Source organism: Grus americana, chromosome 3 (assembly GCF_028858705.1).
Source record: "Grus americana isolate bGruAme1 chromosome 3, bGruAme1.mat, whole genome shotgun sequence".
In the NCBI taxonomy this organism is placed as follows: domain Eukaryota; kingdom Metazoa; phylum Chordata; class Aves; order Gruiformes; family Gruidae; genus Grus; species Grus americana.
In genome coordinates, this window is record NC_072854.1 from 91938214 (window position 1) to 91959979 (window position 21766).

Here is a 21766-nt window from a genome sequence, read left to right on the forward strand (position 1 = left end):
AATCCTAGGGGTAACAAGCCCCAGATGGGCACACCGAAGGAAGCTGCTCCTCGAGTCTGTGAGCGTGCTGTGGAACTCCTTGCCACAGAATGCACGCAGCATCTACAAGTCCAAAGTTAACATGAATTCAAAAGTGAATGGACAAATTCCCTGGAGAAAAGCCACTATGGGCTATTAAATGCAAAGACATAAACTCTTACCACCTTTTTTTCCCCTCCACTCTTCTGCTTTGCTCTTTTTTTCCCGTCTCTGAGAGAAAACCAGAACTGTTCCTGGAGGGTGATCAACCCACAGGCGCCTTTTGGTCTAGCTGAGGTCACTTCCTCCAGCAGTCCCTACCACTACAAAAAGCAGAAATATATGTACGTATGCAAATCATTTGCAACTGTCTATGAATGTGCATGCAACAGCATAGAGTGCTGCTACAGAAATCCCAGCAGCTCTGGGCCTGTGCCTCTTTGCCTTGCTGTGCCATGGTACACAGGCACACCGGTGAGCTCTCCTTGGGGGCATGGGATCCATCACGCGAGGAGGGGTCTGAAACCCTTGAGAGCCAAAGTCTGCCTGGAGGATTGGGCAGGGGGAGCGGTAGGCAGCGAAATTCAGAGCAGACTGTTCCTGCTTGCTGCTGTTCCCATGGAAACAGGGGAAAGTCGAGAGGAAAAGCATCCCCAGCCTCTTTTGAAGATGAGCTCCTTCAGCAGCACCCCGGGCTGCCACACCTCTTCCCATTGGAAGCAGTGGCTGGCAATTCCCCCTCGGATGTGTTTCCTTGAATGAGAGCATCAGGCCTATGGACCGTTCCTTCCCCATCCCAGGCAACAGAGTGGCCAAGAGCAAACCGCTCATCCCAATGCCAAGGCTGAGCCTCAGAGCTCAGAAAAAGTGAAGCACTTTCCAGCAAATTCTGCAGCTTATGCTTTTCCCTAGTTTGGATCTGGGGAAGCACCTGCAAGGATACCTGCTTTCCCAAGACTATCAAGGAAGCTGGGCTCTACCTGCAATAGCTGGACCTAGATGACTCTGGACCCTTCCTGAGCTCTGTGTGTGTCCCCTGAGGATGCTACTGTGAGTTTAAATTAAGGGTCTGAAGAGCCTTATCCACTCATCCCTGCAACCAAGCAGGTTAGGTCTATGGGTGAAATAACGCTGCAGTCAGCTCGCTCTCTAGCTGAGCATCCTTGGGCCTGATGGAGATCACAGCAGCAAAGACACTGCCTGACCTAAGGTTTCCCCCGAGTGCCGGCCTTAACGCTGATGGTCAGCCTTCCCCCTTAGACCAGCTGGGGCTGCCCACGGATTAGAAAAACATAGTTGGAGCTCATGCCAAGCGCTCCTGGTTCTCCGAGCTCTCCTACTTCATCCCGAGGGGAGGAAAACCCACGGGACCCCTCGCTTCCCCATTAGGCAGCCCGGCCGGGGCCGAAGCCCGCCCGGCCGCCCCAGCCAGCCCGACACCCCCTCCGTGAGGCTGGGAGCGGGACCCCTCCTCGGCAGCGCCCGGACGGCAACTCCGCTCCCGGTGGAGCTCCCGAGCGGCGGCCGCACCGGGCTCCCTGCCCGCTTGCCTGCCGCCGGCGCCTCAAGGTCACCCGCCGCCCCGCTCGGGGCGGGCGTGGATCCCGCCGCGCCCCCATCTCCATCCCCATCCCATCCCCATCCCGTCCCCCCCGCCTCCGCCGCGGCCCTCCCACCGCGGCTCTGCCCGCCCTCCGCCGCGCCGGGCGCGGGAGCGGCGCTGCGCTGCGGCGGGGCCGGGGGCCGGGGGCCGGCGGGCGGCGAGCGCTGCCGCCGTGCCGCGGCTGGGGGCCATGCCGCCGCGCCGCCCGCCCGCCGCGCCGCCCCGCCGCCCGCCCGGAGACCGGCGAGGCAGCGCCCGGCGGCGGGCGGGATAATGCAGCTGCCCAGCCCGCAGGCACCGCCAGCGGGGCGCCCCCGCCGCCGCCATGTCCCCCCCGGCCTCGGCGGCCGCCGCCAGCGAGGGAGGCAGCAGCACGCCGGTGCCTCCGGAGGAGGAGGCGGAGGGGGCCCGAGAGGAGGTGAGGAGAGCGGCCGCCCCCCCCCCCCCCCCCCCCCCGCCCGGGGCTGCCCCCAACCACCCTCCCTCCCCGCCCGCTTTGCATGGCGCGATCGCTGACCGCCCCGCCGCGGGCCGGGCCGGGCTTTGCCCGCACAGGTACGGACCCCCTGGCTGGGAGCCCCTCGCCCCTCCTCCGGCCTCGGGGCTGCGGTGCGGGCTAGCGGGGGCGGGGGGGGGGGCGGCAAGGAAACCCGCCCGTCGGTCCCCGCCGCCGGCAGGCTGCCTGTCTCCATCGCTCGCCTGTCACCTCGGGCTTGCCGCGGTGTCGCCGGGGCTGGAAGGGGCGCAGCCCCCAGCGCCGTCCGGAGCTGCGGCCGGGGACGGCTGGGGTGCAGGAGGAAGGGAGGAAATCACGAAGGAGAAGCGCGGGGCACTGCTTGGGCTTACAGCAATGGGAAGAGGTTGTTATGCCTGGGAGAAATGGATATGGAGACCCCCCCCTTCCTGCGCTCTGACTTGGGGGGTGCCAGGAGGTAGCACAGCTGTCTGCAAGGGAAGACCCGGTGGACAGTAGGGGAGAGGGCTTGGGGACTTGGTGAAGCCTGCGATTGTCGCTGGTGGCTGCTCCCAGCTGGAGGTTGGCTGGGGAGAGCAGAAGGTGCAGGCTAAGGCAGGCCAGGTACCAGCACAGCCTTGCCTCCGGGTATGCTGCAGTCCGTCCGCACCCCCGGCTGATGAGTTTTCTGGAGTCCAGGCAGCAGATGCCAAAAAGGATCAGGAGCAGAGCGCTCAGTGCACAGGGAGCAGCACAGGGAGGCAGGTATGCGAGCCCCTTTGTCTGCCCCCACAAATCCTGCTTGCAGCTTGGGCTCCCAAGAAGAGAGAAAGCAACCACACTATCAGGACCCACCTTATGCCCTAGAGCCAGTAGCCCACGGAGGGCAGCTAGGCAGCGTAGGAAGGGCAGCATTCTCCTGGCGTGGTGGGTTGTCCTCACTGAGGAGACCACATTTCAAAGGGCAGCTTGGGGGGTGCTCAGAAGCTAGCACATCACTCGTCCTCTGCTGTTGAGGAGCTGCGGTTAGCTAGTGCTGCATAGTCCTGGTATTCTCTGCCTCCTTGGCTTAGGAAGAACATGCATGCCCGTGCATGGTTATTCTATATATACAGACTTATATTTAGATATAAATAATTGTGGGAGAGGAATGCTGAAGTTCAAGGACTGGGAAGCTGTACAAATACCATATACTCTGCTCTGCGGCTGTTTCTCTTCCTGCTTCCATTCAACAACCCCTGGTGCCCTGAGCCCAGGCTCTCCAAACAGATCCTTACGAGGGTAGCTAAACCATGAAGCACCTTTTTAGCACGAGGACATGCTTGTTGCCGTGCTGGGACGTGGTCTCTTGCCCCCAGTGCCCTGGCAGTGCTGGTGCTACGTTCAAGAGAGCACAGTGGCTTTTGAGAGGTGCCAGAGCGAGAGCTGGTTTGGATGAAAGAAGCATAGCAGGGGCAGTGCCTGGGTGAGTTTCCCTCGCCTACGGTGTCCCCTGGTTCACAGGGATTATGAGAAGATCGTCTGGGCTTTGATTGCTTCGCGGTGGCTGCCAACTAGGGTGTCAGTATAATCTTGCCCCGTGGGAGCAGGCAGAAGAGCTGCAGTCCATGACCTGCACTGTTTAGGCTAAGGGCACACTTCCCACGGCCAGAAGCTATCACAGACTTGCATGAAGCAGCTGGTGGAGGAGAGGGAAGCTGCAGCCTCTTCTGACAGTGCCATGCTTGCTGGCGTCTCATCTGATGCAATGAGGAGAGACCTTAGTGGGGAGCTTGGATTCATGGACTGACCTAGGGCAATTCTCATGTCTTCAGAAATATCGTGAGGGGAGGGTGTTCCTGCTCCCTTATAGTGCCTGTGTAAGGCCACACTGGCTGTGTGACGTCCTCATTTCCATCAGGACCAGCTGCTGGTGCCAGCATTGCTGAGCATCCTGGGAGTGCGGCTGAATCCCACCTGTAAGGGCCTGTTGGCCAGGGCTGGCAGGGAGCCGGAGGAGATGTCTGGGGACTGGAGAATGGGAAATGAGGTCTGTCCTGTTGGAAGGTGCCTCATCTTGACATGTCTTGGATCACTGTACCTCGGAGCCATGCAGGGCTTCAGGTGCTGCTCAGCTTGTCCCAGCAAGGCAAGTGGCAAGAGCTACTGGCCAGAGCTGGCTGTAGAGGGCTGGCTGAGCCCTCGTTCCCTGTTGGCGTTACATGTATACACCTACACTTAATGGTGGTGAGCTGAATCTCACTCAGCAATGTATTTCTACCTTGGAGGGTAGGAAATGCCAAGAGACAAGCTCTTCAGCCTGGGAACAAGCTAAAAAATGTTCTTGTCCTGCTGCTCAGGTGGGATCCAACGGAGAGAACCAGTCCTCCTCCAAGTTGCTTTGTAAAATGGAGACCTTGGTACTATTGCAGGAGCTGACTGCTGGCAGGGTTCCCTGGCTCCTAAATGCTCGGCCTTCCCCTTTCCTCTGCAGTTGGCAATGCTGCCAGCCTGGGGCTGAGCCAGCTTTTTCTTCTAGGCAGGTAGTTCCTGAATTTGGGCTGTAGGCATGTGGGGTGTGATGTGGGGGTTTGCTGGGACCATCCTCACCAGGAGTTGCCAACGTCTGTCCAGGGCCTTAGAAGATGGTGGCAGTTCCTAGAAATTACTGGATCCTCCCCACCTGCCTTGTTCTGGGGATCTGAGGTAAAAGGGGACAGGGCTTATTCATTTGTTGCATGATGTAAGCATATCGGCAGGGCAGAGCCATGGAAACTCAGGAGTCCCACTGGAGTCCCCTGCAAGCTGCTGCCACAGCCTGGCACTCAGGAGCTACCTGGGCCTTCAGGCTGCTGCTCTGGGGCTTTTGATTTGTTTTTCCAGCCCCATAGAGGGCTGTCTCTAGGATACCTAACCCTTTGAACGCCAGGGCATCTCGTAAAGTGAGGGCTTAGTGTTCTGGGGGTGAACTGGAGATTTCAGGCTGGTCTCTGCAGGGAGAGGCAGGTGACAAGCTGTTTTAGAGAGGAGCTTTGTAGAACTTGAAAGACTTCTGGAGTTGTTTAGTGTTCAAAGTTGCAGGGTCCAGGTTGTAGGGGTGATGAAGGTATTTTGACCCATGTGCTTGGCCACTGGGGTGCTGGGCAGGTTTGTCCCCTTGAGATTTTTTTTTTTTTTTTTGACAAGAGGATTCCCCAGATCTCAAAGAAGTTTAGTGCAAGCAGTGATGGGGGCCCCATTGCGGGGCATCCCATTGGGATGCATTGTGAGCATCTCTGTTTGCTTCATGGCTGCTTGTAAATCATCCCCTCCACCCCTTCCCATGCATCCCAGAGCAGCAGCTGCAGGTGTGGGACTCCATCTCCTTTCACCTCAGGGGCAACATCAGAGGCAAGCGCTATGTATGAAGGAGGGGAGGCTGTAGCAGCGTTCTACCCCCTGCCCTTACCAATGTGTGTTACAGTTAGTGCCCAGGCGTCTGATAAGGGTTTTCCCATGTGTTCTACATGGTGAGCTGAAGCACAGAGAAGGGAGTTGACTGGGGTCCCCCAAAGGGGTTGGCCAAGCCATGGCTGGACCAGTTCTGCCCTCTAGCACTGCGGAGATGTTTAGGTGCACCTGCAAGAGCAGATTTGCTTACCGCTCTCCAGTGCTCAAGGCCGAGCAATGGGGGAGGCTCCCAGTGATGGAGGGAAACCCTGTTTGCAGTGAAGTAGGGCAAGCCTTTCGCCTTGTTCCATCAGACTGCAGCGGGCAGATGACGATGGCGTTTATATCAGAGCCTGCTCTCCTCTCAGTGACACTGTTCTGGGACGGAAAGGATTTCCCTTTCCCAGTTTTTTCATCTGCATGTTTGCTGTGCTGGACTTCTCCAAGGCTGGTTAAGAGCTCAGGGAGGCAACCTTATGCAGCTGCTTCTGTGGGGGCAAGCTGCGGAGCTGGTTGTTTGCTCCTGTGAGCCCTTTGCAGCCCGGGAGAGGAGCAGGGATGCTGCAGTTCCTACTGGGATTAGACTCTGCAGCTGGCTCCTCCTCCGTCTCTGCTGTGGTTGTATCCCCTGTCATTGGCACTTGATCAGCTTTCAGAAACCCCACCAGCACAGCTGATGTGTATGTGTTTTACCTCAAAAGCCTAGGACAAAACTGGGTTGTAAACAGTTTACAGCAGGGGTTAGCGTGACCCTGTAAAAGCGCTGCAGTATCTAAATGCTGCGTAGTCCTAGGAGGAGACTAATGCGTGGACTAGAGCCCTGCTAACACAGTTCCTGGAACCAAGCCTGGGCTGCATCGCACTCCCTGCCGCCCTGCCCCAGGTGGGTAACCGCAGCGGGGCTTGCCTGCATCTCTGCAGGGCGAGAGCCAGCATCACCCTTCTGAGCAGGATGACGCAGGCAGGGCGGGATGTGAGGGGCTGGGGAGTGACTGGGAGGTGGAATTTGCTTTTCCGAGACAGACCTGGCTGAAGACCTGCCTCCATGGTGCCCCTTCCTCAACTTGTCAAATGAGTGAGCTGAATGCTTTGCTTTACTCCTTGTGCTCCATTTGCAGATCCTCCCCCAAACAAGGCGCTGTTTCTGTGCAAGCCCTCGCACCCCACAAGACACCCCAGGGTTAGTGTGTGCCTTGCATCTCCTGCTCAGACCTCCGGTGCTCCTCCTTCGGCTGAGCAGTCCTCTTAGAGCCTCACAGCCAGGGCTGCCGCTGCGGGGAGGATTTGCAAGGCAGAAGGCAGCTGTGGGAGAGGAAACCTTCAGCCGCCTGGGTAGTGGCACAGCAGTCCAGCGCGGGAGAGTCGTGCTGCAGCCGAGCAAAAGCAGAGAGATCCAGGCAGACTCTTGTAACCACAGCGTGGACCTGAGCAGGGAGGGCACAGCTCAGGCGGCTCTGCCTGCTCTGTGCCCCCCCTTCCTCTCCTCACTCCCTTTTCTCTGAGCCGGGGTGCCCTTCTTGCCCCGTGACCGTGGGGCTGCCGCAGTGGAGGGTCGCACTGGGAGGACTGAGGCGCACATGTGTCCGTGCCGGAGCTGCTGAGCAGAACTGCCCAGTGCCCCTCGCTGTTGCCTGCAGACCAGCGCTACCCCACCTGCCTTCCCTGAGCTCTGTGTCTCTGTTGCCAGCTCTCGCTCTCAGGCAGTTGCCCCAAAGATGGGTGCTCAGCGCTACTGATGCTCGGGACCCCTGGGATGTGCCGTCGTTCCCCTCGCCGCTCCTCTGGTGCTCATCGCAGGCTGGCTGCTGGGGCAGGTGGGAAGGGAAGCTCCCTGCCTCCGGGAGAGAAACCTCTGTTGCAGATTTGGGCCAGATCCAGCCCTGCTAATTGCAGTGGCAGAAGTCCCACTGGCATGGGGTGGACCAGGCTTTGGCAAGGTGTATGGAGGAAGGGTTAGCACGTGGGACTCTAGGGGACCAAGACAGGGCTGAGGGGCTCTTCAGGGAGAGCAAGGGGGATTTCTTAGAGGAAAGAAGAGGCCAGGATCTGTCTCTAGACCTGCCAGTGGTGTTGTGCATCTGGTTCTTGCTTTAATTTTACTTTTCATGCAAGAGTGAAAGTGTCCCCCCTACTTTCTGGCAGTGTAAGTCCATTAAGCTCTTTGGGATCCCTGGATAAGAGACCTCTCCAGCCCAGTGCGCTCAGGACTGGAGGAGGGATGGGGCCAAACTTGAATTTCACTGCCCTGAGTGGTGCCATTACCACTGGCATTAGCCCCTGCAATGGCAGAGGTAAGCTCAGGAGCCGTGCTGCGTGCAGCTGGGGAGGGAAAGCAAAGCTGAAAGCCTCTTAGTGAGTTTAGTGGCATCTGCACAAGGCTGGGGTTCTTGCCTCCCTCTCTCAGGTCGCACCTTTGGAGATTGCTGGGTTGGATGGCATTTGGGCTGGATGACGTCTTTTGTTTAAGAAAGCAAATAACCTCTGCACATTCTCCCTTTGGGTGTGATAATGTCAGTTCTCACTGACGAAGCTGAATCAATACTTGAGACTTCAGGGTGTTGCAGGGAGTGACAGAGGTTTCCTTAAGTGGGGTTTTTCCCAGGTCTTTGTGAAACCCTGCATGGTTCCTATGGTGAAGGCAGCAGTGCAATCTCTTTTAAAAGTCCCACTGCTGAAGTCCTGCCCTTTCCTCACCATGAAAGACCCGAGAGCAGTTTTTCGAGAAGTATGGGCTGTCACAGTTGAATTCCAGTGCGGGCAGGGACATTTGCTGGCAGCCGTGACCCGCCACTCGCTCTCCCTGCTGCTGCAGATCAGTGGGGTACTCTTCTCTTCCTGAATGCCTTTTAAGATGTTATTCCATATTTGCTTTCTCTCCCACAAGAAGTGGCTGCGTTTCAGTCGCAGAAAAGTACTTTCCTGTTTGTGTGGTTTATGAAGCACTTGAGAAGCACTTCAGAGCCGTTTGGGCTGCCAAGTGTTGTGGTGGGAATCGCCATTACCAGAGACCTTCCCAGATGCAGAAGGTCCGTTTCTCCATCTTCCAGGCACCCCTGGCTGCTTGTGCTGCCCTGGTAGGAGAAATCTGAATGTTGCTGTCGGTCGTTACTGGGAAAGGGGGAGAAACTCATGTGCGAGTGGGGAGAGGCATGGTGGGATGAGCTGTGGTGAGGTGTTCAGGTGGGATGACCCATCAGTTAGAGCTGCCTATGCCGGTGGGATGGGTGCAGAAGCTGAGGTTTGTGGGGGAAATGCCCCAGCCTCCATCTTGCTGTGCTTCAGTACCCCTCTTGGGGACATGGCAGTGGTGGGGATTACTCCCCATTGAAGAAGGGGGGTGCTCGGGTTGCGGGCTGGCAGAATTGCCCTCTGCCGCTCTCCTCCACATCCAGCTGGGCTCTGGCTGTCTCCCAAGGAGGGGCAGAGCACTGCGAGGGGAAGGGAGGGGGGTGACAGTTGCCCACGCTGCAGGACTGTCATCTTGGGAGAGATCCTGGTCTACAGGCTGCCCGCTGAGGCTAGGAGCCCTACGGCTTCTGCTCTTTGTCCCTGTTCGCGGAGCTACAGGTGCCTCCACGGCACCCCGCTGCCTGCTCCCCTTCCCCCTGCCGCTGCAGCCTGCTGACTCCTCTCTTGTTTTCTCTCTCCTTCTCCCCGGTCCCCCGGAGCAGCAGCGGCCGGTGAAGCAGTCTCTCAGCAAGTCCCTGTGCCGAGAGTCCCACTGGAAATGCCTGCTGCTGTCCCTCCTCATGTATGGCTGCATGGGAGCCATGACCTGGTGCCACGTCACCAAGGTGACTCGGCTGACCTTTGACAGCGCTTACAAGGGCAAGTCCATGATGTACCACGACAGCCCCTGTTCCAACGGCTACGTCTACATCCCCTTGGCCTTCCTGGTGATGCTCTATGTGGTGTACCTGGTGGAGTGCTGGCACTGCTACACCCGCAATGAGCTGCAGTACAAAGTGGACGTGGAGAGCGTGCACGAGCGTGTGCAGCGGATGCAGCAGGCAACCCCCTGCATCTGGTGGAAGGCCATCAGCTACCACTACGTCCGCAGGACCCGACAGGTTACCCGCTACCGCAACGGGGACGCCTACACCACCACCCAAGTGTATCATGAGCGAGTCAACACCCACGTGGCAGAGGCTGAGTTTGATTATTCCAACTGTGGAGTTAAGGACATCTCCAAGGACCTCATTGACCTGGAGAGCTACCCAGCCACGCGGCTCCGCTTCACCAAGTGTTTCAGCTTTGCCAACGTGGAGTCGGAGAACTCCTACCTGACCCAGCGGGCCCGCTTCTTCACAGAGAACGAGGGCCTAGATGACTACATGGAGGCCAGGGAGGGGATGCACCTCAAAAATGTGGACTTCAAGGAATACATGGTGGCCTTTTCCGACCCAGACAACCTGCCTTGGTACGTATCCCACTATGTCTTCTGGGTGGCGGCTCTGCTGACCCTATCCTGGCCCCTGCGGGTGCTAAACGAATACCGCACCTCCTACGTCCATTACCACGTAGAAAAACTCTTTGGGTTTGACTACGTGGCGGTGACGCCGGCCGAAGAACGTTCCTTCTGCCGGAGGATGCCCCGCGTCAACACGGTGGACAGCACCGAGCTGGAGTGGCACATCCGATCCAACCAGCAGCTGGTGCCCAGCTACTCGGAAGCGGTCCTGATGGACTTGGTGGGGCTCTCCGGCTGCACCAGCTACTCCGCTTGCCGGTATGGGGGGTACCGGCAGAACTGTGAGCGGTGCCACAGGACTATAAGCAGCTCCTCCATCTTCTCCCGCAGTGCCCTGAGCATCTGCAATGGCAGCCCCAGGATCCCCTTCAGCAGCAGCCGCTTCTCCCTGGGCCGCCTGTATGGCTCACGACGCAGTTGCCTCTGGCAGAGCCGGAGCGGGAGCCTGAATGAGCAAAGCTGCCCCACCGAGCAGACCCGCCTCTCCAGCCAGGTGACTGTGGAGGAGGAAGACCCCCCTCCTTACCAGGATGCCCTCTACTTCCCCATCCTCATTGTGCACCGCAACGAAGGCTGCCTGAACCACGACCACCGTCACCTCCACCGCAATGGGTCCTGTGTGGAGACCTCACTGTGAAAGCAGAGGGCGGTGAGATCTCATTGTCCATTGCCTGGCCCAAGCCAGCACAGGATTTGGGGAGAGGAGCGCAGGGGAGGGAGATGGCCTAGGTGGACATCAGGGTGGAGTGGACATGGCATCTCGCTCCGGCAGCAAGCGAAAGCTCCCCCACCGTGGCTTTGACCTCCTGGAGGGGTGAGTGCTGATGCTCCCTCTGACATGGCACAGAACTCTAGACCGACTACCACATGCAAAAAAAAAAAAAAAAAAAAAAGCAAACCCCAACCAAACTAACCCCAAAACCATAATTTATGGCATCAAGATCCAAAGGGGGGAATAAAAAGACAGGCCTGATGCAGGAAGGGGTGTGCTTTGGCTCCCAGCCCTGGCTCCAGGCTGGCTTGTACTCTGAGGAACCAGCAGCCACCAGAAAGCGCCCTGCTGCACCTCTGCCCACCCTGCTGCCCACGCTGGAGCGAGACCCCTCGCAGGGCGGAGGGGAACGGGCCCTTTGGGAGCATCATGTAACTGCCCGTGCCTCGAGGTCTGGGGCATCCAGGCATGTGGAGCTGAGCGGCAGGTTAGAGCAAAGGCTGAAAGCCATGAATCCAGCTCTTCCCCTTCCCCTGTCCCCCAACCATTCCCCACCCTCCCCACTTTTTTTTTTTAGACCATGCTCCGACTGTTACTCTGTTCTCACTGCTGGGAATGGCACCGCCTCCAGAGGATCCCAGGCTCGGCTCCTTAGGAAGCTTCGGCACGCCAGCTCTGAGAATCAGCATCCCCTAGGTAAAGGGCTTTTGGTTTGGGATTACAGCAGACAGGCGGCACCGGGGAAGGGATGAATGTGCAAACCCAGATGGAGCGGAGATCTGCAGCACTGCTGATCCGCTTGCTGGAGGAGGGCTCAGCTGGAAAGAGAAAATGGGAGGGCCCCAGTGAGCTGGGGAAGGGGGAGAGGATGGCGCTGGGACAGGCGTCGTGGTAATAGGTGGTGCGTCAAGTGGCTGGGGTCCCTTCCCGGCTTTGAAGTGAGTCCTAATCGGTTCAGACAAGCATCAAGGAAGGCTCTGGTAGGTTCAGCTGCAGTTCACCTATTGATAATAGAACAGCAGGTTGGTGCATGTCTGCAGGAATGAATTTAGCATGAGATCAGGCAGGGCTCTGGCTGCGGACTCTGAGCTGCAGGCTCCTGGCAGCCTGGGTTTGGCAGAGAGCTGTGAGGGGCTGGGAGGGAGAAATGCAAAAGCACGCTGGAGCATTGGGAACCTGGGCTGGGGAAATGAGGAGCAAAGAGGTTCCCCTTCTGTGGGGCCCCGCTATGGGTGCAGGACCCACAGCTGGGAGACAGGGAGGTGTATGCTGTGAGGGATGCTCTGCAGAACAGAGGCTGGGGATATGTTGGAGGGGAACCTACTTAAAACAGAGTGGTTTGCTCTACAGAGGTTTTTGCAGAGAGGTGTCAGGCTGTGAGAAGTGAGGTGGCTTCTGTGTAGCCCATTAGCCCCTGGGTTCCTCTGCCAGGCAGGTTGACCTGCTCCGAGATCTGTGCTGCCCCTTCTGTCCTGCTGGAAAGGATCCTAGTGGTGTTGGGCAAGGAGCCTTCATGTCACCGAATCTGCACCAGTGGCTGCAGCACGCAGGCACCCAGCTTTTCCTTCTCCGTCAGCACATCTCCAGATCTCTCGTGTCTCTGTTCTCAGAAAAGCTGTCTCCTTTTCCGTCAGCTCTTTGGGGGAGTGAATGCCAAATCAGCCAGTGATTTCTCCAGACAGCACTGCTCCTCAGCCTCACCATGCTTCCCTCATCCACTGGGGCAAACAATGGCTGAGAGCAGCAGGTTTTGGGTGACGAGCAAGTCCATTAGCATCTGGGCATTCGAGCTTGGTGTCTGCCTCTGCATCTGTTGCAGAAGGGAGAGATGTAACAGCAAACAGTGAGGCATTGCATTTAGTCCAGCCGGTCTTCCTCCTGCCACCTTATTAACAGAGGGTCTGTTTCTGTAGTCATGCTGCTGTACTGCTTCACCTCCCAGGTCTTGGGGAGGCTGCAAATGCACCCTTCCACCACATTAGTCCTCTTTTGAAAGTCATCTCTGTCTGGCAAGCCTGGAGCAGTCAGCACCTGTGGGAATTGTAAGGCTCTGCTTGGCTTTGGCTGCAGAGCAGTCTGTTCTTCTGCTCTTTGTGCCTTGTGTGTCCTGGTCAGTGTGTCTTGCCCTTCAAAGCAGTTTGTGCTCCTGGATCTCAAGTGCTAGACTCCAAACAATGGCAGTTTGAGCAGAAAGTCCCTTAAAATCTCACTCCATTATGATTCTGTCTTGTCATCTGCCTTTACTCTCACTACCAGACCTAGATGTTGGCTTAAATAAGAGGGTCCCTTTGAGAACAGGGAAGCATATGGTCTCCAGGGTGGGCACAACCTTCTCTGCGTTTTTTTCTCATCATCATTGGCACAGATTCAGACTGGGTGAAAGCGGCTACAGCCCCCTTGGCTGCTCTGGGATTTCCTTGCTTAGTGATGATATTTGGCTTGCTGTGTGCTTGTGCTTCTCTCTCCAAGGGCCTGATGTAAGCCAAGGCCAATGCTGAGGGTCCTCGTGACTCTGGGGAGATAATGGCGTGTGCTTGTATGTCCTGGTGAATCAAGAGATGTTCAGTCAGTGGAGCTGCAATGGGTCATTAGTGAGGAATGTGGTCTGCTTGTCCTTCCCATCCTGTTCTCTTTGAAATCTCCTACATGTTGCTTAAATTAGCCTGCGATGGCTCGTCTTTCTATCCCCAGCCTCCAAGGTGCCTTGGACAGATGGATTTATCTAAGATTTGGCAGGCCTTTTAGCTCCCTGGGGCAAAGACAGTCCTCAGAATAGGGACAGATTAGTAGGGTCTCTGTGCCCCTGTCCTTTAGCACCTGCAGCAGAGTTCTGATTTCAGGGACCTCGTCCTTGGGTATATCTGGGCCTCTTCATAAGATTGCCTCAACTTGTTCCTCTGGCCCCATTTTTACCCATGAAATCTTATTCTGGGGGTGGTCTGTTCAGGTGGACACCTGTATCTTTGAGGCACGGCTGCTACTCTGGCCTGCAGGATCCATGCACAGTCTTCAGGCTGCTGAACACCTTCCCCATGCACATAGTGCCAGCCATAGCCAGGTCCCAGTCGTAGTCCCAGTGCCACAGTTTGTGGCCGTGCCGGACCCATACCACCCTGAGGAGAAGTGGGACCTCTCTAGTCAGTGCTCCCTGCTGCACACAAGGATTTTGCGGAGATCCCCTTCCTCATGTTCTTGGCTCTGCTACCCTGCTGCACCTGGTAGAGCTGCGCCACTGCCCCGGTCCAGCCTACTCCATTCTCGCCAGGCTGGAGACCTTCCTGCTCTGTCTCAGGCTCAGGAAGGGGGATGGCATGCTTGGGCATAGAGGGGAGCAGGACAGGGCAGGAGGGACAGGAGCTGCCTGGTGGCTTGGTGGAGCTGAAAAGGACAGACTGAAACTGGGGTTGTACTCCCTCTCCTTCTCCTTGCTTGCAATGGCAGGGAAGTTCATGGCAGACAACTGGGCTCTCCCTTCCCACCTCCAGCATGGGACGCAGCCCGTGTGTGTGTGTGTATAGGTTTCCTCTTAAGTGTTGGCAAGGGATCCCAGAGCGCTGGGCTAAAGGGCAGCTGATTTAATTCTTGCAGCTCAGGTTATCAGCACAGATACCCAAAGATGGTCTGTCCCTGTTCTGGCGCACAGCCCCTCCATGGTGGAGGGGTCCCATCTCCCCCGGCACACAGACATCCGCCCGCCACAGCTCCAGGCTGAGCAGCAGTCAGGCGCCTGCTCTTCCTGCAGACTTGTGTCTGCTCTCTGCCATGTCTGTGTTGGTGACGATGATTCCTTTGGCAGCTCAGTCGATGGCCCAGTCTGCTCCTGTCATGATAGCCTGCTCCCTTACATCTAACCTGAATTCTTCCTGCTGTATCTTAATCCCATTACTTCTCCTCCATTGACTGGCGAGTCTAATTGGCTCCGCTCCTTTTCCCCATGGCCTTCCCGACACAAGCAGGCGTTATCTGGTCTCTGCAGCCTTCCCTTCACCAATCCCAGGGTCTTCTCTCCCCCAGGATCTCACTGGGCAAACCCTGGCTTGTGTGGTGGTGCAGAAGTTTTCCCTACGTAGCGAGTATATCCTTCCTGCTCTGAGCCTGGCTGGGTGAGAGGAGAGGGCCAAAGGTTCAAGCAACACCTTGGTCTGTCAGGCTGGCTGTCCCCTCATTTCTGATGCAGAAGATCTCTTCAAAGTGAGCAAAGTACACAGAGCTACTGGTCCCTTACGCAGGGAAAGCAGGACAGCCTGCATCGCCCTCTGGGAAGGTGAAAGCCGGGTGCTTGGTAGTATGAGGGGGCGATAACTAGAGGGTCTCCACAGTCAGATAGCATTGGGTTTTTTCCATATGTCATTCACCCATTGCAGCTTTCCCTGGGCTGAGAGTCAGGCTCAGCATTGCACTTGTCAACAGGCTTTCCTGGGACAAGTGAGGTGGGAATGCTCCCAGTTCCTCCTCCTGGCCCTTCATGGTGCTAATCCATCCTTAGAAGAGAGCTAGTCCTCGCTGCTGCAAGGCTGGACAGTAAGGTTGGGCTATTTGGTGTTTCCCATTGCTGCCAGTATACTTGCCAGGTACTTAAAAGCTCTCCAGCTTTCCTGAACTAGAGAAAGAGAGAATGAGCGTGTGAGGGGCTTTGGATTAGCTGATCTTAAGACACATCACCACCAATTTATCCATCTTTCAGCACACACTGGAAGCTTCCCAGATAATGCCCAGCTCTTTGCTCATGCAGAACCAGGCGGTGACACCAACCAGCCTGGTGGTACTTGTCGAGCCCACTGCATGTAATGCAGACCACACCAAGGAGGGAGATTTCAGAGAGGGCTTTCGGGTTGAACAACTGTAAGGGCATTTGTTAGGACAAGGAGATGGAATCTCATCTTACGGCCAATGCCAAGCCTTCCAGAGTCACACACCAAGCAAATACTCAGGATTAGTGCTAGGGAAGCTGCCGTTTTTCTGATTTCAAACAAGCACAGCCCCCTCCCTTTCCACTCCCCATAAAATGCACGTCAGAGACCCAGCCCGTCCCTGCCCTCTTTCTTGTCTCTCTGCTCGTGCTCAAGAGGCTGCAGAGCTATTTAGTCACTCTGATGGATGCCCAGGGGAAGGGGACTGCAGGACGAGGTTTGTTAAGTGGAAGTTTAAGAAAGTTAAATAGCGTCCGATGTTGGTAAAACAGTGCCTGCTGATTAGCCTGCGGGAAGAATAATACCTTTTAAGTTCTCCTTCCAGCCTTTCCAACCATGGCTTCGGTACTGCTGTCTAATATCACCAGGATGCTGCCTTACTTTTAGCAGGGTACAACCTTGCTGCAACATGCTCCTGCCCTGCTGCAGTGGCTGTAGGGCGTGGGTCTGAAATACACCACCACCAAGAAGTTGTGTTACCAAAGAGCTATAAGTCTCAATTTGTGATATGTGCTTCTAATCATGTTTCATTCATGTTCGGTGGTTAGAATAAGGTCTGTATGAATATGATCTGGATGCAGATAATCTCAGAAACGGGACATGGTTTAAGTGTTAGCTCTATTTGGTAATGCTGCCTCCTGTGATGCTTGTGGGCCTAGAGTCTCCACCAAACCAGGTATGTGTGGGGACCAAAGGCTGGTTCATAGGACTGGGAGCCCAGTGGGGACTTGGGGCTGAGCCTGCCTAGGGCTCTTTTCCCTGTGGGCATTCTGGAAAAAGGGGAAAGGAGCTAGTCACATTTCAGGTAGAAATTAATGGGCTATGTTCATCACTAGTGTAATTTTATTGAAGCCAGTGGTACTATACCAATGTGAGCTTGGCTTAGCAGCTCCTCAGAGTGGTCTGTCCTTGAGTCCAGACAAACTGATCTGTCACAGTGTTGCTTTGATGCATAGAGTTCGTGTTGGGACTTGGCCAACATGAATGAATGTTGAATATCTACTGTCTCTGCAAGCAGTGGGTTGAATTATTCTGCTCTACTGCCTCCATCACAGCTGCTCCGCCAAGGGAAATGTTATGCTCATGGATGCAATCTCGTCAACTCCCTCAAAAGCCAAGCTAACAAGCAAATTGACCTCCACCGCAGTGGGAGAGGAGCCTTCTCCCACAGGACTGTAGCCTTTCTGCACGCAAGGGAAAAGAGGTCCCAAGGACAGAACTGAACCTGCAAGACCCATGGCCTCATGGCCTCTCCTTCCTCCTTCCCTCCTCACCTTGTCTGTCTGTCTTGGGCGAGGGACAGTTTCTTTGTGGAGTTCAGCAAGCTCCTCTTCCTGCAGCTCATAACCAGGCTCTACTAACAGGTACATCATCCACCTATGCAACACTTCCAGAAGCTGCCAAGTTTTCAGGAGCCCATTACAATGTGCGGTGTGGCCATCCAGCACTGAGAATAAGCACAGCGGCTGCTGGAAAGCTAAGTGGGTTTTATTCCTCCCCTCCTCTCAAGGAAGACTGTTTTTGTTGGGGCTTTTTGCTTGTTTGTTTGTTTTTTTGTAAAATTCATTTGGGGAAGTGAAGCTTGTGAGAAATTGGTGCCCATCCTGAACCCTCCCCAGTCCTTTGAACTCCGGGAACGGATGGATCACCTACTGTGATTATAATTTAGCGGACTTTGTAGAGCAAAGTAACTTCACACGTAGACACACGAGGTTCTTTCACTCTCCATCAGCACAAGCTGCTTCTGCAATCTTAGCTACTCACATTAGCGAAAGAAAAAGCCTAGCTAGAATGTGGTGAGATGACTTAGTATTTTCTATCAGTCCCATGGTCCCAATGTCCATTAGCGGCACCATCAGCTGCCATGCCATGAATTCGGACTTTGGATGGCAGCCCACAAACTGGTCAGGGTGAGACGGTTTGGAAAAACCCAAGCCCGAGTCTCTACGCATCTCCAGAAGCAGATGCAGAGAGAGGATCAGCTGAAAGCAGATGTCACCTCCTGCTCAGCCCAGCCCGAAGCTGGTGGGCTCTGTGCATGCTGCACCTGCCCTCCCCGGGAGAGCCTGTCCCCAGGCGCCGAGCAGAGGGGGATGAAAGTAATGGCGTGTCTGACGAAGCAGCATGCACGGCACCGTTCAGCCGGCTGGGGAAAAAGCGGTGACAACTAGATCCCAAAATAACAGGATTTCACTTTGGAAATGCCAACGGCTTTTTCAAACTGAAATGAGACTAAAAGGCCTTAACAGTTGTGAGAAGTGTTTCAGGTTGCTGTTCCTTGCTTAAAAAATTTAATTTTTGTCGATGAGGTGGGTTTAAACATTCCATTTCAGCCAGCTCTGTTAGAAATGTGGGTGAAGAAGAAATGCTCAAGGCAGATTCGGATGGTGACCCTGTGGCTTCGCAGTGGGGTAGGCTGATCAGGAATGGAGGCTGGAGTTTAAAGTCTTCCTCTGCCCCTGGAGGTGTGACCTGGCCGTCCACCCAAGTGTGTGTGTGTGGCAGGGCGTGCTTGTGTGCACAGCCGGGACCCGCAGCCCCGCAGAGGGTTGGTGTGTTTGTGGCTTTGGTCTGGTGTCACCCATCCGTCCCTGCAGCAAGAGCTTTGCAGGGTGACAGAGCATTGCTTGTTCCTCGGAGAGGAAACTCCTGACCTGGTTTTTGTGAGGAGATGGTGTGAAGTGTCACATTTGCTGCAGCGAGTGGCAGGGAGCAGGAATAAAAGCATGGAGCAAGCTGTGTTTGAGAACAAGCTAATCCCTTGCTGGCTGCCTGAAACGGAAGAACTGCTGGATCTGCTCCCTGGCCAACAGTCTCCAGCTCTTCTCACCCTCCCCAAACCTGATGTGCAAACTGTCACTCCTCTGAGCTAGCCAAAGCACCCCCTTCCCCTGAACTCCTCTGAGGCCGTGCGTTCACATCATTTCGGTCCTCTCCCTGCTAGGTGCTGTGAGCTGGCTGTGAAACGCCAGCGGACGAGTGATGACCTCAGGCATGCTGGTGGCCAGACCTCCCCATAACCTGCTGGTTTGCCTGCACACAGCCTTCCAACAACACTCCCTGCCCTGGCGTGCCTTGTGCTTGCTTGGTGGAGAGTCAGCACAGCCCGCAGAGCACTGCAGCACATCCTGGCCTCACTTTTGCATCACTTTGTGCTTTCCCAGAGAATTTCACAGCACTTCTCTGAGCCTTCGTAGACAGGGTAAGTTCAACAGACCAAAGTTAGAAATTTGGTGGTCCTGATCTCCAGACCCCGGTGCTGTTCCTGGGGAGGAGAGGCCGGTCGGCTGTTGTGGCAGTGTGGGACTGGGGGATGGTGTCACCGGTGAAAGCAGCATGTCTGCTGGCGGAGTCTCCGAATATTGGCTCTGTGCTTCTCCGCCGGGACCGAGGGCAGCTTTGCTGAGGGCTGAGCAAGGCGCAGCTGATGGAGGAACTAGCTGAGGAGGGCAGAATAGTGTGTGAGTGCTCGGCAAGACGTGTGGAGAGGAGGGGCTGTAGGAGAACAGCTGTTAAAAGGCTTCGCAGATGCAGTGGTTTTTACGCGAGACACAAGGCAAGACAGGGCAGGAGGCTCCTGTGCTGGAGCAGGAGGGAGCGGGGCATTGGATGGAGAAGCCCGGGAACAAAGTGGGCTTTCAAAGCAGGCTGTGCATGCTCTGGCCGAGGAGACAGGCAGGAGGTGTTTCCAAGCTGAGGTGCCCAGGCCAAGCCTCGCTGCGTTGTCAGAGCAGCGATGTTGCCTCCAAGCCCAGCACTGACAGCTCAAGCACGTGTCACCAAACCGCAATGGCTAATGCAGCCACAAGGTGTAAATGTCACTAATGAATAAATTGCCTTGTGCCTTGGAGAGGCTAATCCATCACGGCCGGGGACAGGGATCTGACAGGCTCAGCTATTTCAGGCACAGCCCGTAGGGAGGAGGAACGCTTCATTTCTGAGCCGTCACCTCCGCCTAGGGAAGCCGATGCAGGGCTTGGCTCTGCGCTGCTCCACAGCTTCCCAGCTGCATGAGCTCAGGCTTCATCCTTCTTCGCTGTGACCAAAGAAAGAAGCAGGAGACGGTCTAGGTTAGCCAAAAGTGCCCTGTCCGCAGGGCAGTGCATGGGTCTCGGCTGGGGCTACCTGTTTGAGGGTGTTTGGAGGGAGGCTGCTGCACACAGGACATGGGTGGTGTAGGTGCTGATGGGATAAGGCGGTGAGTTCCCAGTGATCAGGAGAGCTTGCATTGGATGTCTGGAGTGTAGGGCTGTGGCCTGCACTGTATGTGGTTCAGGCCAGTAGTGCTTGGCGCCATGTTTTAGAAATGTGCTGTTTACTCACCAGTTCAGTTTCATAGTTTGCCCCTATGAGATTTGACCTGGAAATGCTCCGAGGCTGCCCCAGCCCAAGCCCTCACCCACTCTGGAGACACGGCTCTACTATGCTATCTTGGGGGGCAGTGCACAGGTCCCCCCATATCCCCCCCTGCTGTTGAACCCCAGCCACCAGCACCTCGGCTGGCTGTGCCAGGAGCCAGCAGGTACCCGGCAGGCAGGGACAGAAGCTCAGCATGGACAAATCCAGCCCCATTGGCGCAAAGGGAGCCTGAATGCAGCAACCATTATCATGCACAGCCTCTGCCCATCCCCACGGCAGCCTGCTCCTCCACCCCCAGTCGGTGCTCAAAATCAACCTGCCATCCTGTTTACGACATATGCCAGTGTGACACCTTGCAAATCGATGCCTGGGTCGCTGTGAGCAGAAGCCGCCAGGCTTGGGAAGCCGGCCACCGGCTCCTGCCACCACCTGCGCTGTGCTCAGCGCAGCAGAAGCAGGGCTTGCCATCTGCTGCGGGAGGGAGCCAGCCAGGCGCCCCTGTGCCGGCCCGATGGGGCACCCGCTGGTGTAGTTGCAGTGAAAGCCCTTGTGTCATTCCCGCTCCTTTACTACCTAGCCACCCCCCCACCCCCCGTCTCCCCCCATCACTCTGGCACAGACCCACGGGTGGGGGGATGCTCCCAGCTTGTCTGGGATCCCTCTGCTGCTGAGTGCCACCGAGTGCTGCTCACGCTGCCTCGGCGGATGGCTGTGGCAGGGGAGACCAGCTCCCAAGCAAGGTGCTGGAGGTTGTTCCCTCCTCCAGACAGAGGCCCACAGCTGACCTCCCCTCCTCAAACCCCGCAGCACTCCTTGGGTATGGATCTCACAAGAAAGAGAAGGGGTCTGTACTGGCCCAGTGTTGGCACGTGCCCTTCCCAGCACAGAGTGACCTGCTAGTTATGGCTCTGCAAGGCAGTCCCACACCTCGGTAACCAGACCTGAAGGTGACAAGTGATCCATCAACGATGGAAGTGTTCACTCTCAATCTGCTGTTGCTTTCATTTTTACTAACATGTATGGCATTTGAAATGGTTTCAGCCCTTGCAAACTGGCATATAGTGGACTGTTGGTCTTGGGTGTGGGCGAGTGGCGCAGGCTGCTTGGTTTGGGCTTTGCTTTTTGGCCAAGAGACTGATGGGAGGGAAGGCAAAGGGTTCTCCAGGCAGCAGCTACCTGTCCAGGTGTTCCTACGTGTGGTAGCCCAGGAGTGGGTTTGGAGGGTGCTCACGTAGTGTTAGCAGTCTCGGCCATTTGCAGGAAGAGGAGCTGTGAGTATCCTGGAAAGCAAGTCTGAGGATGTTCTGGGGATGATATGTTTTCCCAAGCCGTTTTCTTCCCATCCCTGTTCCTCACCGGCTCTGGTGGCCAGTTCCTCCTCATGTGTCTGCTAGCATGTCTGAGGGATCTCATGGCTGCCCTCCCAGCACGAGCTGTCATTGCACAACTGGCTGACCAGACGCAGCCCTGTACTTGGAGCTACAGGCAGGCTTCCCCAGGACCAGGCCACCTCCATTAAGCCCCCACCCCACTCGCTGCCGGAGATGTTCCTTCATCAGCCTAACGCTGATCTGGGTCTTTTCTGCTGTTTCTGAACACGAGTTCTCATCTCATTCAGGTGTGTCATTCAGTGGAAATATTTTGTAAATGCAAATAAAAAGAAATAAATCTATTCAATACCTCGGTCTCGAGGATGGGAAACAAGTAGTGGGAGATGCCTGGGTGGGGAGGTTTCAGAGCTGCTGCCGCTGGTTAGATTTTCTTGTGGGTGTAGCCCCTGGAGCATCCGTGAATAGTTGGGAAGGGAGCTACACGGATCTGCGAGGGCTTG

At 56.1% G+C, this 21766-nt stretch overlaps 1 protein-coding gene across 1 annotated transcript; it reads left to right on the top strand.

Moving 5' to 3' along the window:
* Positions 1 to 1665: 1665 nt before the first annotated feature.
* On the top strand, positions 1666 to 21603 carry TMEM151B (transmembrane protein 151B). Its single transcript, XM_054821780.1, has 4 exons — positions 1666 to 2039; positions 9155 to 11153; positions 11244 to 11362; positions 16632 to 21603. The coding sequence occupies exons 1-2, from the start codon at positions 1947 to 1949 to the stop codon at positions 10589 to 10591; spliced, it is 1530 nt and encodes a 509-aa protein (XP_054677755.1). The 5' UTR covers positions 1666 to 1946; the 3' UTR covers positions 10592 to 11153; positions 11244 to 11362; positions 16632 to 21603.
* Positions 21604 to 21766: the final 163 nt, after the last annotated feature.